This window comes from Dermacentor albipictus, chromosome 1 (genome assembly GCF_038994185.2).
Source record: "Dermacentor albipictus isolate Rhodes 1998 colony chromosome 1, USDA_Dalb.pri_finalv2, whole genome shotgun sequence".
In the NCBI taxonomy this organism is placed as follows: domain Eukaryota; kingdom Metazoa; phylum Arthropoda; class Arachnida; order Ixodida; family Ixodidae; genus Dermacentor; species Dermacentor albipictus.
Window position 1 is genome coordinate 476,990,625 of NC_091821.1, and position 14,729 is coordinate 477,005,353.

Consider the following 14,729-nt stretch of genomic DNA (forward strand, 5'->3'; position numbering starts at 1 on the left):
TTCTAAAGACCCGATAACAGCTAGCACTACCAGACACAAAGTTACTCGCGTGTGATACATTTATGAGACCTATCCTGGAAAACGCAATCTATGCTTGGTTTCCGAATAGAAAAAAACACCAGCCAACACACTGTAAGGAGTTCAAAGAAAAGCGCTTAGGGTCATTCTTAAAAAATTTAACCGAACAGATTCGCCCACAGAACTGCTTAATAACGCTGGATTACTAACACACAAAAACGCGCGAAATAGGCGCGCTTAAAGGTAATGTGCGAACTATTAAACAACCACCTAAATATATACATGTCCCGTTATATTAAGCAATCCACAGCAAGAACAGTCGGCCAGAAAAATTACCATACCCTTGCGTCTTACAAATTCCATAGATATGCCCGTGTACTTAGATTTAGGTGCACGTTAAGGAACCCCAGGTGGTCGAAATTTCCGGAGTCCTCCACTACGGCGTGCCTCATAATCAGAAAGTGGTTTTGGCATGTAAAAGCCCATAATTTAAGTTAATTTATTTTGGTGGTGTTTTAGTTAACTTGTGTCGATACACTCTAAGACGACGCGACCAAATGCATGTTACTCATTTTTGCATGCAGTGTGCCAAGCTATTTTGTGTGCTTCGCTTAATTAGATAATTAACGAATATTAATGAAAAAAGTTCTGAAGCAATGAAGTTAGGCAAAAAATTCCAACTAGAAAGTTGTAGAGCGCTTTGCAAAACGTCCGATTAGACAGTTTCTAACTTCCTATATCTATTAAGTGTTCTATATCTATTAAGTGTATTAAGTATTAAGTGCTAAATGCTCGCGAAATACAAAAGAAAATTACACCACGTGACATGCCCGCTAGCAGGTCGTTAGTGCACTGCTCCCAAGCGTTACCCGCACAAACAAACATAGCATTTAGCAGGTTGTACTGCCGCTGCATCTGCTTATCGCTATCATTAACCGCCTCGAGGAAACCACATCGCTGGCGTAAATCGCAGGGTCAACGCCTTCGTCACTGCCCTGTCGCCTTTTAAGCGGCAGCACGCCCTGCTAGGGACTTTGTTCTTTTGTACGCGGAGAGTTTGGGAGCGCTGCAATCACTGCGCGCAAGCAGGTATGTCACATGGTATTATTTTTTGTATTTCGCGGGCGTCCGCAGTAAGCTGAAAAAAACTAATGGCTAATAAATAGAAGTTAGAAACTGTCTAATTAGGCGTTTTTCAAAGCGCTCTACAACTTTCTAATTAGAATTTTTCGCTTAACTTCGTTGCTTCAGAAAACGGTTATTAAATCTCGACGTATAGTCTAATTAAGCAAATTACAAAAAATATAATGATACACTACACTCTCAGACGAAGGTAAACCCCTTGGGGTGTATATCTGCCACACAACAATAATCATCATCTGCCTTGCTTGTGTTTCCTTCCTAGAAAACGCCGCGCCCGCTACTTTCCTGTCCGGAATGCTGTCATGCTGATAACGCGCATGCCATTCTTTACGGGCAATTACCGGGCTCGCAGCTTTAAAGAAAATAAATGCGGACAAGACAGATGACTATTAGTTTTGTGCGGCAAGATACGACCCAAGGGGTGTAATATTGTTTGAGGGTTTACATACGTACAAAAATGAGCCACACGCATTTGGTGGCGTCTCTTACAGTGCACCTATATATATATATATATATATATATATATATATATATATATATATATATATATATATATATATATATATGTATATATATATATATATGTAGACTGCTAACTGCTACGCTTCCATACTTTCAGCGGGAAGAACGAGTCTTGCACTGACCTCCACGCAAGTCCAGACTGTCCCGAGGACAAGAAGATGGCGCTGGCTAGGTTAGAGAGTTCTTTAGCGGCAGGGCTCGAAACCCTCTGTGAGAACGAAGGATCCCTTGTGAAGAGTAAGTACTAAAGCTCCCATTGACGTCCAAGTTCTTTGTTTGTTTGTTTTTTGTCGGCACGCGGCGTCAATGCGCCGTGTGTTTTCATTCGGCTGTAATGTCATTAAATGCACCGCAATGCACCATCAGCACACATTTAAAAGTGAAGGAAAATTAGGTGACCATGATACCACTTCCCCCGTGTTGGTGCTGGGAATTTCGGCGTCTATTAATTTTTTAGTGCACTTCTAAGCACGTGGCAGCATTAAGCCGAATTCCGACTTTTAATGAAGGACGAAGAAAACAGAGCGTGAAGGCGCTGTACTGAAGGTGTCGCATTTTGCCCTTCATCTCACCCTGTGGCTGCCTTTACACTTTGACTTTTTAACACGCGCGGGGGTAAATCTCGGAGGCCATGCCCCGACATGCCTCTGAAAGGCTGAGGAGGTAAGCCGGGTGGGTGCGGCAACGACCAAAGGTGTGTTCGCGGCGAGGGTGTAGAATTGAGACATAAAGGAGTGCTGTGCAGAAGGCCGGTGACGCGGCCGCGTGTCAGCCGGCGTGTCAACGGTTGTGTGCACAGCACACCACTCTTATCGGCTTCGCTGGAGGTCAGTGGGCTATCGTCTCTCTGAAAGAGACAATAAAAGGAGCGACAGAAAACGGTGCTCCTGAAAAAGCATTCCTGAAATAGAAAAAGAAAAAGAAACAGGAAAGAAAGGAGGGGAAAAGCCACTAAGGAACCAAAGTAAGTGTTGTTGCCTATAGCTTGAAATTTAGCATAGCGAATAGATTGTAATGCTCCCTTTGAATCGTATGCCTATTCGTTGCAACGTCTTGAACTTATGGATAAGGTATGATTCTCTGTATTTTCTTTCTTGTTCAGAACGGAAACTTGATGTAGAGCTTGAGTTATGACTTTGTTGGTTGGAGTGCTCCACAACAGCTTTGAGAAGCTTTTTAGCTGTGTCCGCGCGATGTCCGTTTTATCTGACGTTCAATGATTGTCCCTTTTCACCGATATATTGTTTCTTACAGAAGGAACATTGAAGCATATACATGACATCCGAACTTGTGCAAGTAAAGCTAGCTTTCACTTCGTGGGAATAATTATTTGCGGTGCTTTTAATTTTAATGTAGCTTTGAAGGTGCCTGCAGGTTTAGCACCTGGGGCGACAGCACGCTTTTATTACTGAGGAATGATGTTGGCTGACTTTTTCATGCAATAACATGACTTTAAGGTTTCTCTTGCATTGATAGGTAACCCTTGGTAAATCTGGGAACGCTTTTCTCAAACGCTGGTTACTTGATAATATTGGGTGGTATTTTCGTAGGGTATTTATGTTTGAGAGGTCATTCGAATACTTTGTCATAAAAAACTGGCAGTCTGCGAGATTCTAGCGTATGCTGTCTATTCGGTAATTCTGACTGTCTTTCCCGTTTTGACGCGACATCATGAGCTCTGCCGAGAGCAAATTGTCGATAGTTTCTTTCGGGTAGTGCTGCTTTAGGATCATTTAACTATTGGATATAGTCCTTGTCTTCGCTGCAGGTTCTTCTCTTTCGTTTCGCTTGTGCGACAAAAATTCCTTGCTTGCAGTGTCGCGGGTGATTATTGTTGTATTCTAAATATTGCTGGCTATCCGTGGGCGTCCGATAAAGTGTCGTTTTCAGATTTCTTTTTTCGATGTATCGAGAAAGTTTGTTTGACTGGAAGAGGGGTGATCAGTAAATAAAATAGTCAGATGAAAGCTACTGAAATGGCTAATTAAGTCGATTAACGCGCTTGTGCCGTGTTCCCATATTATAAATATGTCGTCAATGTAACGCGGATAGGTGTGGGGTTATAAAGGGTATGGGACTTGAACAGGTCTGCTTCAACCTGTCCCATGAAAATGTTCGCGTACGTGGGAGCGAGTGGTGGTCCCATGCTAGTCCCGAAAGTTTGCAGGTAGGGAGTAGAACCGAATTCGAAATAGTTGAGCGTGAGAACTAACCTAAGCAAGTGACAGGCAAACTTCAGGAGCGTGCGCTTGGGGATTGACCGCGAGGGATTTAGATACGGCTTCAATTCCTGCACTCATGGGTATGTTAGCGTAAAGGGCAGAAACATCCACAGTGACTAGAATAGCGCAGTTGGAGAGGATTTGATAGGCGTTGATTCCGTCAATAATTAGAAGGAAGTGCAGCGTCACTTGAACGAAAGATGGGAGGGTGGCAGGGATGTTTGACAGGGGGCGATTAAGGAACGTAGTGACTCGGTAGGTGTGTTGTTATTAGCCACTATAGGCCGACCTCGGATTTCTGCCACAAATATTTCTTCTACGGGAACCGTACGTAATTTAGGGAGGATATAAAAGCGGCTTGTTTCTTTCAACCCAAAGCCATCATGCCGTAGCGATCACGTGATAACAAACATGACCGCGACCGCGCGCCGCTGCTGAAAAACGCTTCTATAGACGCTTAAAAGTTTAGAGAAATAAAACCCACAAACACAATGTCTGCGAGTCTTTGTTTTACTTCGTACCGTAGCAAGATTGGCGCACTTCAATTTCGTCTGCTTGTTCCCAGGTCGTACATGTGCGCGCATAGAAAACGACACAATCGGCCACTTTCTGCCGTGTTCCAACGCTCGATCGTGTTCTTTGACGTGGCCGCTTGCGTCTAATGTTGAATTCCAATGGCGGAGTCAGAGCAGCCGACGGACTCCGCGTGCGAGCACTCGACTCTGGCGCAGAGCAACGCCTCCAGACCCGCGAGTGGAACACAACCTGCGCCGCCGGAGCAAGGCGGAAGCGGAAGTTCTATCACCGAGTTACCCAGGATGCCTTGCGTGTTGTCATTTCCTTCCGCTGTTTGCTCCCAGCACCGCCGCACCGGTCACTTGTCTATTCAGCGCCGTTCACCTGCTGTTTTTTGAAAAGGCCGGAATGGATGTCTCGCCAAGCGTGCAGCAGCTTTTGCTTCCTCGCGAGTCGTGACTGGTGGCGCCTCTCAGCAGGCAAACAGTGGTGAAGGAAATACGTCCCGCAGAGTTCCGGTCCACTCCGCCGATTTTGGCGGAGCATCTTTTTCTGCTCCACGGAGTGACTCCCGCTCTGAATCCCCTCCGACTCTCTCATTGGAACACCTTACTCCCGCCCTCACTCTGCCATTGGAACAAACTTGCTCCGAAACGAGCAGAGAGAGAGAGAGAGAGAAAAAACTATTTGGTCCATTAAGGGTTTAGCGTTCGGTCTTCGTCTTCATAGCTGCAGACGCTTGACCTTCTTAGCAGGGTTGGGCCCTAGTCCAGGGCTCCACTGTGCCGCGCGGCTTCGCTTGCGTGCTGCACCATTGCCCTTGGGGCGGCGAGCTCACAGCTGTGTATATATATATATATATATATATATATATATATATATATATATATATATATATATATATGCACCTTGGTATAGAAAGTTACGCGCACCTGGAGCGGCGACTGGGGGACAAGAGCACATGCTACGTCGTTGTCACCGTGTGCACGATGCATGCGTGCACTTGTGGGGAATTTCTTCAGTCGCAATGCTATGCGCACGGCTTTTAGCTGTTGGTTTTCTCTTTTGCTCATATTCAATTTTTCTCTGTCTGTGGCTATTTAAATAGCATAATATTTCCCTTTCTATTGCGCAGAGCTACTGATTACTTTCCGGTGCTGGAACTTGCAAATGTTCGGTAGCTGTCTCAGGCAACTTCCCCTGACGGCCACGGGTCTTTACTTCTTCACTGCAAATTGGACTCAAGAGAATTTGGAGTAAGACTATATTTTCTTATTTTCTTTTTCTGACCAATCTGTTGCCTTTAATAACTGGGCAGTTTGTGCGATTCACTCAGCTGACCATACGCTCACCCTTTGATTGTTAGGAGTGCGAAAGGAAAGGCGTGGCCTTAGATCGCTACTCTAAAACTGTTGCCCTTCTATTTTACATGTTTCGTTTATGGAACATGCTGTGCGCAGTCTTCGGTTTAAATCGAGAAAAAAAGAAACAAATATAGTATGCCGAATTTTATTTCCGAGAGTCGGCTTTAACCGAAAAGTGTCAGTGAAAGTAAGTTTACCTGTAGCTAAGACAGCGATCTACAGGCAGCTGTGGGCTTGCCGAGGCCAAGGTCACGTGTCGGCCTCTCGCAGCAGCAGTCTTTACTTTTTTCTTGCTTGCGTCCGTTCGCCTGCTGGTGCGACGAAAACGAGAAGTGGGAACAGGGTTATGCAGAGGGGGTGGTGGGCCGTGGTCCTTGCACTCTTCAATGTGTGGCAGAAGTGGTGCTATCTATCTATCTATCTATCTATCTATCTATCTATCTATCTATCTATCTATCTATCTATCTATCTATCTATCTATCTATCTATCTATCTATCTATCTATCTATCTATCTATCTATCTATCTATCTATCTATCTATCTATCTAGTCTAGTCTAGTCTAGTCTAGTCTAGTCTAGTACGCCGGCAGCACAGGCGGTGCCTTCTAACTTGAGTTGCTGGGTATACAGGGTGTCCCAACCTTCAGGCACCAAGATTTTAAAATGTGGAAATGCATGTTGCTGAACAGAACCAATGTAATGTTGCTTGGTGTCACTTGTAAATACTCAGAATACTTTTTGATTCCCCCAAACTACATAATTAGTCTTAGCAATTAATCAACTTGTCGAATAGTATAATTAGATTAGAAATTTCAATGAGAAAATAGTAGCGGAACATGAAGAACCCCTGATGGAGCTTTCTGTTGCTCCTACGTAAAGGTGTTTTTTCCAGCATGAAAGAAGCCCGCGAGTACAAGCAAAATCGCCGCGCGACTGGCCGGTCGAGGCACTTTGCTTATCAATATACGCGCGCGCTGGGTAAAATGAGATATACATCACCTACTATTGAAATATCTAGTCGCACTTGTGTGTAAGAGAAGGAGAGAGAAAGCTGTTTAGAGGAACACAGGGAATTCGGCAGCCTATAGGTGAGTGTCTGATCTGCTGTGCATAAGGATGGGGATCTGGAAAACCAAGTCCCTAGCTAGAATAGGGCGGCGAAAGGAAATAAAATCACAGCTTTGCTAAAAAGGCGAAGCGATGAATGCGATAGCAACATGTTAGCATTTTACACTAAGCGTAAAGCTCGTAGCTGTAGTGGCAGCCTTAATTGAAGTGAACGTTATCTCAGAAAGTAAATAAAAACGAGCTGCTGTGTAGTGGTGTATTCTTTGAATCCTACCATCGGACAATTTCATTTATGTTTACTTATTTAAGCCAGTGTCTTTCTTAACGACTTTCCCATCGCTTTTTCGTATCGGTTATCTTTCAAACCTCTTTCCTGGGCCGATCACGCAGGAAGTGCTAAGCTGCGCCAATAAAATTTCATGATTTTCAGATTTGAATTCTTTTATTCTTCCCACTTTTATTATTTAAGTCTGAGAAGATTTAAGATAAAAGCATGCACTGTCACTGTTTTGTTTCACGACATTCGTTTGTGGGCCGCCATTCTCAAAATTCTGAGGAATAATTTTGTCTTTAATGTAAGGCCTGGTATGAGTAACTATATCGATAAAATGGAGCGGAAATATAACCCTTATGTCGATCATTCCACGGCATACAGCGTACATATACCTAAACATATACAGAACCTCACGGCTACGCCGACGACAAGGATTCTCTTGGTGTGTCCATATAAATGCTATCGCAATAAAAAAGGCCAAAAAATATATCGATCATGGGGGTTAGATATCTAACGCATTGACTAGACTATTTCAATAGACATTTATCAAGTCAAGCTTGCGTTGAATGCGAGTATATGTTGAATTTCTGCTGACACCGACCAATCAAAATAAGGCAGCCGGAAACACATAGATTCCAAGCACACTTACAGGTTTCCCAGCAACGTACCACAACGTGCTTGCTGCTGCGGAAGACGTGGGGTCGAGTGCTCCAGATCGGGTGTAAAGATCGGCATTACGATAACGAGGGCAGCGGCGACGAGCTTGTTAACCTCTCCAGTAGTGCTGGCACTTTTTGTGTGCATACTGCTAAAAACGTTTTAACATTTTATGAATTGCGTTTCATTTATAATACGATATGTGCGTTAATGAAACAGGAAGCAACGCAGATGCGAGCAAATAAAGTAGGTATTTTTATTTTTTTCTTAACGTAGCGCAAGTGCGAAATATTGCGTCGATGCCCGAAACACTAGAAAGGGAAGGTATCAGCCGCACTTGCATTTATTAGTCAGTATTATTAGTCGTTTGTTAGTCAGTTTCGGTCACCTCAAGTGCCCCACTTTTGCCCACTATATTCTGCGACCTGGGCCCCAATCTTGTACGGGTTCGAAAAGCCGACATTCGGTTCGGTCTCAGGCGATTGTCCCAGGCCGCGCCGATGTGGCGGCGTGAGCCAATCTAGGCCAATCGCGTGAGGAGAAATCTAACGCGAGCTTTTCGAACGCGTACAAGACAGCTACCCTGCTGCCGCTGCTGCTGGTGATGGTGATTTTAGAAATTCCCTTTGAAACGGAGTGGTGACGACTACTCACCTATCCTGGCTGCTTGAGTTACTTAGGCATGCTAGACACGTTTTTAATTCTAGCATTTTCGTATAGATATCCATCACCTTTCCTTTTATTCCTCAAAACCTGTCTATCTAGCTTGTAGCGCTACCATTCCTGTACCGGATCCGGTCGTATCAATTTATTATCTGCTTGTTTTTTTCACCAATACATCAAACGTCTCTGGCTTATCACGACAGCTGACCGTTTGATGGTTCCATCCACTTTAAATCCAGGCGCTTCTAGAAGGTGTACCGCACATACGGGTCTCACTCGGTGAATTGCTTCGAATTCCATCAGGATGTGTTCAGGAGTCTCTATATTTTGCTGCGGCGTACACATGCCTCATCTTGTTGCGAATATTTGTTCCGGTATGTTTTTCTCCGTGGGCAACAAGTTCGAGCCCCAAATAGCTAGGTGCTGACCTTTGTGTTATCGTACAGATTCTCCCTTCTATGTTTTTTTTTGTCCTATTCTTGTAAATCTCGATGGATTTTATTTTCCATTCTTTGGATCCATTTTGTTGTTTACGTTTGTCTCACTTTCTTTCTGTTGATTCCTGGTTGTCTATTTACACTTTCAATTATACCGTAATTGGTTGCTGTCATTCTCGACCTCTTCTTCCATTCTGTGTCCACGCTTTAGGTACAGATACTTGCACACTTTAGCCGCCCGTATGTTTCGACCCATCTTCCTGAGTCGTGAAGACTAATTTTGATCTGCGCTTCTCTGACATCCAAAGAGAACCAGACCACGTCATCCTGCACTGGCTCATTTGACGTTTTAAACGTTGGCTCCCAAAGCCATCCGGCCTACCGATATTTGGTTAGCTTTCAAGCCTACCAGATATCCGATTAGAAGCAGAGAATTGCATTTCCGAACGTTAGCGCTGACACCGTTACTCCTTTGCCGATTCCACGCTCCACCTCACATTTATCGTGGTGCCAAAGTGCTTTATGTTTCAGTATTGTTGCATTGCGCTTCCTCTTTATCTTCCAGTTATCTTGACGGGTGCTTGAGTAAGTAACTCTTTCGTTGATGTATACGTCGAGCTAGTTATAGTGCTGGACTATGGGTGTGACTAGCCGTTGAATTCACACTGCGTAATTACTCGTCTCTTCATTAAAGATCTTAGAGATCATAATTCCCGATTTCCATGTGCTAAACTTAACACCTAGATTTGTTCCTGCGTTGCCACAGATATTCGTAAATATCTGTACATCGGTTGCGCTCTCCGCTAGTATCACTATGCCGTCCGCATACGTCAGTCCGGGGACCTTCTGTTGCATTATTTGTCCATTACGCATGTTGTAGAAAGCAAACTTTTATTCACTCCTTTCCAGTCGTCTCTTGATGCCCTCAACATAAAGCGTGAAAAACCATGGAGACAGAGGGTACCCTTTATTCAGCCTTTCGTGAATTTTCACCATTTCATTACATTTTCGACCTCACGATGCAAGTGGTACTCGGTTTGCGCGCTATGTGCACAAATTTTACCAGCGTCCCCTACTGAGAGTACGAGACGTTGCCGCCAAAGTAAATGCACAAAGTCCATTCATATAAGCTGGGGTGCCTGGCCAAGGAGCAGAGATGTGTCCCAGAATTACTTTTTCGCCAATTCGACCCCTGTGATGTGCAAATGGATATAACATTCCGACGCAAGGACCACAAGCTGCAGGACAGACATAGAGACAATGAACTTTATTTGATCCTGAGGAGCTTTAGCGGAGGCCCCTATCGGGGACCCGCGGAAGCCGCTGGCCGCGTCCAAGTCGGGGCAGGAATACCGTGATGTTCCGCCCTTTCTCGGGCCCTCTGGATTGCCTCTAGTTGTGTCTGGAGCGATGGCCTCCGGAGTGCCTCTTCCCAGTCGGCTTCACTGGAGAGAGGGCCGTTAGGTAACGCGGGGCATTGCCAGAGCATGTGCGCTAACGAACAATAGATCTCATTACAGTCCGGACAGCTCGAATCGACGTCTGTGTAGACACGGCTGAGAAAGCCCAGCGAAGGGAATGAGCCCGTCTGGAGCATTCTAAGTAAAACTGACTGAGACCTGTCTAACTTCGGGTGAGGAAGAGGATTGGCCCTTCTGCTAAGCCGCTAGTGAGATGTTATCTCGTGAAAAGTAAGGAGCGGATCGTTCTGCTGGATTTCATCCTGTCCCCATAAGGCCTCCATGCCGCCGCGGCGCGTTAGATCTCGCCCACGGTCATGGGCAAGCTCGTTGAGGTTAGGTATGTTCTGATGAACGTCCTCACCCATATGGGCGAGAAACCAAGAGATGAAATGAGTGCCAGGGTTTGTTCTCTTTTCCAGAATAAAGGCAGCCTCGTGGGCTTGGTTACCCGATTCGAAAGCTTTGATGGCCGCTCGTGAGTCGGTGAAAACATTGGTGCGCGAGGGGTCGGTCATGGCCAGGGCTATGGCGACCTGTTCCGCGACTCCACTTGAAGCAAACTTAACCGACGCCGAGGAGCGTAATTCCCCTTTGCCGTCAATGATTGCCAACGCGAACGTGCTAGAGTTGCCGTACTGAGCCGCGTCGACAAAGACAGTCGAATCTTGATTCTCGCTGGCCTTCTGTAAAATCGCCCGTGCTCGGGCTTTTGGCCTCCCTACATTGTATTGCGGGTGCATATTCCGAGGGAATGGGCTGACCACAAAAGTGGCCCGTGCCTTCTTGGATAAGGTGATTTTCCGCTCATTGAGTATTCTTGGAACCATGCAGGCCTCGTCTAGGATGCATCTCCCTGCCCTGGTTGACGAGAGCCTGACTACGTGAGCGGTGACCTGCGCTTCGATCACTTCATCAATGTCGTTGTGCATACCGAGTTTGCTTAACCTGTCCGAGCAAGTGGTTACTGGTAACCCCAGTACCTTTTTTTTATGCTCTTGCGCATGAGAATGTTAAGCTTATTCTTTTCGGTTTTGGTCCAGTTAAGGGCCGAGGCTACGTAGTTTATGTGGCTCATTAGGAAAGCGTGATGGATCCTGAGGAGGGTGCCTTCACCTAGTCCCTTCTTTCGTCCGGATATCTAGCAACTAGTCTCAGCATGCTCTCGATTTTCGCCGTGATGCGCGTGAGCGTTTTGGCGTTACATCCACGCACGTCAATCAGTAATCCTAGGATTCGGATAGATTGGACTTGAGGAATGGGCTGCCCGTTTCTTGCAAGGACGGATATGGGAAGGTGGTTTAGGGGAGTGAGCCCCCGAACACCTTGCCTGGCCGGCCTGTAAAGTAACAATTCAGATTTGTTTGGGGATAGTTGGAGGCCTGTGTCTTCCAGGTAGGACTCCGTTGCGTCCAGGGCTTCTAGGGCTAGTGCTCTACCTCTGCGAGTGATCCTCCCGGGCACCAAATCGTGATGTCGTCTGCGCATAGCGAGTGGCTTATATTAGGAAGGGATCTGAGCCTTTCTGACAAGCCCTTCATGACTATGTTGAACAGTAAGGGGGAGATGACTGCTCCTTGAGTAGTGCCTCTGGCCCCTAGTGCGAACTCATCTGACTTGAGTTGTGCGATCTTGATGGTGGCTGTTCTGTTCATGAGGAATGATCTAACAAAAGCCTGAAACCTTGCTCCCAGACCAAGGCTGGCCGTGGCCTGCAGGGCAAATCGATGAGATACAGTGTCAAAGGCCTTGGTCAGATCAAGGGCTAAGATGCCCCTAACATCCCTAATGCTGTTATCGAAAATGTGCTTCTTAAGGAGTAGCATTACATCCTGTGTGGAAAGGCCGGGCCTGAAGCCGACCATGCTGTGCGGGAACAGTGCGTTGCGTTCTATGTAATCGGATATCCTGTGCAGGATCGCGTGCTCCGCTACCTTGCCTACGCAAGAGGTTAGCGATATTGGCCTTAGGTTGTCAAGGTTTAGGGGCTTACCCGGTTTCGGGATAAGCACAACGGAGGCCGCTTTCCACTCGTCCGGGACGCACCCATTCTCCCAAGTTTTGTTGACCTCTTTCGTTAGCCGCTGAATTGATCTATCATTCAGGTTCCTTAGCAGTCTGTTTGAGATGCCCTCCGGACCTGAGGCCGACCTGCTATTTAAGTTGTGAACTACTGCTCTGATATCGGACTCCGTGAAGGGGTCATCGAGCTGCTTTACCGTGTCACATTCGATGTTGGGATACTCCTCTGAGTGTGCTGCGCCTAGCGGGAGATATCTATCGGCTACCTCGTCTAAGAGCATTTGTTCGGTTCCTCCTTCTTGTTTGTACCTGTGAATGAGGCGGAACAATGTCTGCTTTTGATTGCTTTTGGTTTGCGTGTCATCTAGCATGTGCTTAAGGAGATTCCAGTTTCCGCCTGCGCGCATGCGCCGATCGACTGCTGAACAGATTTCATCCCATTGTAGCCTAGGTAACTCGGTGCAGTACTGTTCAATGTCCCTGTTAAGTGCGGCTACCCTCTTTCGCAACCTCCGGTTAAGCCTTTGTGTTTTCCATCGCCTCAAAATAGAGGCTTTAGCTTCCAAGAGATGTGCGAGGTGCGGGTCCATCCTGGAAACCTCGAGCTCGGTTTGAATAGTTTTTGTAGCCTTTTCAACGTCTGCTTTGAGTGTCTCGACGAGTTCGCTGAAGCTGGCGTATTCGCCAGTGTCCTCCTTTCTGAGCTTACGGAAAGCATCCCAGTCCGTCACTTTAAATTCCCTGGCCTGGGGGCTCTGATCTGAATGATGAAGTGATCGCTGCCCAGGTTTTCTTGCTTGTTATCCCGTGTTGTTTGCTCTACATTTCTGATAAGGGCAAGATCGGGGGTTGTGTCTCTAGCCACCGACGTGCCCAGTCTCGTGGGGAAACGGGAATCGGTGATGACTGTTAGCACTAGGTCATCGACGGCCCGCGCTAGATTCGTGCCCTTAGCTGTCTGCCTGATGTACCCCCATGCGTTGTGTGGGGCGTTGAAGTCTCCCGCGATTACTAACGGTGACTCTCTAGCGAGCGATGCCGCCTTCATAAACAGGGAGTGGAAATACTGTCTCTGATCGGATGGTGGGCTGTAAACATTGAGGATGAACACGCTTTGTTTAAGCCAGCTGTTGGGGATAACCTCAACCAGAAGCGCCTCCATTCTGCCGTGACCTGGCTGAATGTCATGTTCAACGTATGCGAGCTTTTTGCTCACTAGCGTAGCTATACCTCCCTTGGACTCCCCCCTTGCCGCCACCGATTTGTAGCCTGTGAGGGTGGGTGTAACACACAGTGTCTCCTGTAGCAAGATTACTTGCGGCCTTTTGGCCTCAGCTGTAATGTACTGTTGCAGCGAAGTCTTGCGCCTTTGAAAGCTAGCACAATTCCACTGCCAAATTACTAGATCCTTTTGAGTGCCCGCCATTTTGCTAGTTTAGATTTTGATGACCCTTCGGGGCCCTCCCAGTACCGTCATTAGCTGCAGCTTGCCTACGAACCTTTGAATTTGCCTTTATCGCCATCTTGTTTTGAACTGCTACTACTTTATTCTCTATAGCTCCTACTTTACTTTCAAGTGCTCCCATGCGCTGAGCGAGCTGGTTAATGCTTGCCTGATTTTCTTTGGAAATCCTAAGTAACTCTTGGAGCATTTTGTTCTGCGAGCTTTCCGCACCGGCCATCTCCGACTCGCTCATCTCCGAGTCGTCCTCAAGTGGAGGGGGGGGGGGGGGCCTTACGTTTGGCTTTGCTGACCTCGACTTTGGGTTCCTGCGTGCTTTTCTGCACGGCATTATCCGCCGCTTTCGCATCCTCGACCCTGCTTTGAATGGCCTGCGCAACTTTCTGCTTGCATAGCTCTTCTTTCAGACTAGCAATCTCCTGACGTAGTAGTTGAATTTCCCGCTCTGCACTATGCTCTGGCGATACCGACCGCGTTACCTTTCTGGATTTGGGCGTCTTCGCCACTCGATCCGCCCAGGTGAGCTCCTCCTGAAATCGCGTTCGAGACTCCGAGCGCCCTCTGGAACGGGAGCGGCTCCGCTTGGCGTCGCGCCGCCGCGTAGATGGCGTCCTGGAGCGACCCCTTCCGAGGGTGCTGGCGACGCTGGTACATACGCTGGAGTCGAGTGACTGCATTCCTCGGGCCAACTGCGTCATCTCGGCATGCCGGTGACGTTGGCGTCTTCTCCTTCTGACGATGTAGGGGACGTGAAACCTGTGTTTGCATACTCTGTCCGCAGTGGGATGTGGACCTTCGCATAGCGAACACTTTGGAATGCACTCATGATCACCCGCTGGTGATTTCTGTCCGCACGTGCGGCACCACTTGCCGTTTGGATTAGGGCAAACGTCGGAACGAT

At 46.9% G+C, this 14,729-nt stretch overlaps 1 protein-coding gene across 1 annotated transcript in view; it reads left to right on the forward strand.

Annotated features, from left to right (window-relative positions):
- Positions 1 to 14,729, forward strand: part of LOC139054850 (uncharacterized) — a 34,355-nt gene that overhangs the window by 15,529 nt on the left and 4,097 nt on the right. Inside the window, exons 3-4 of the mRNA XM_070532510.1 lie at positions 1,781 to 1,920; positions 5,557 to 5,677. Of these exons, the coding sequence (XP_070388611.1) occupies positions 1,781 to 1,920; positions 5,557 to 5,677 (261 nt within the window). The remainder of the gene's footprint in view (positions 1 to 1,780; positions 1,921 to 5,556; positions 5,678 to 14,729) is intronic.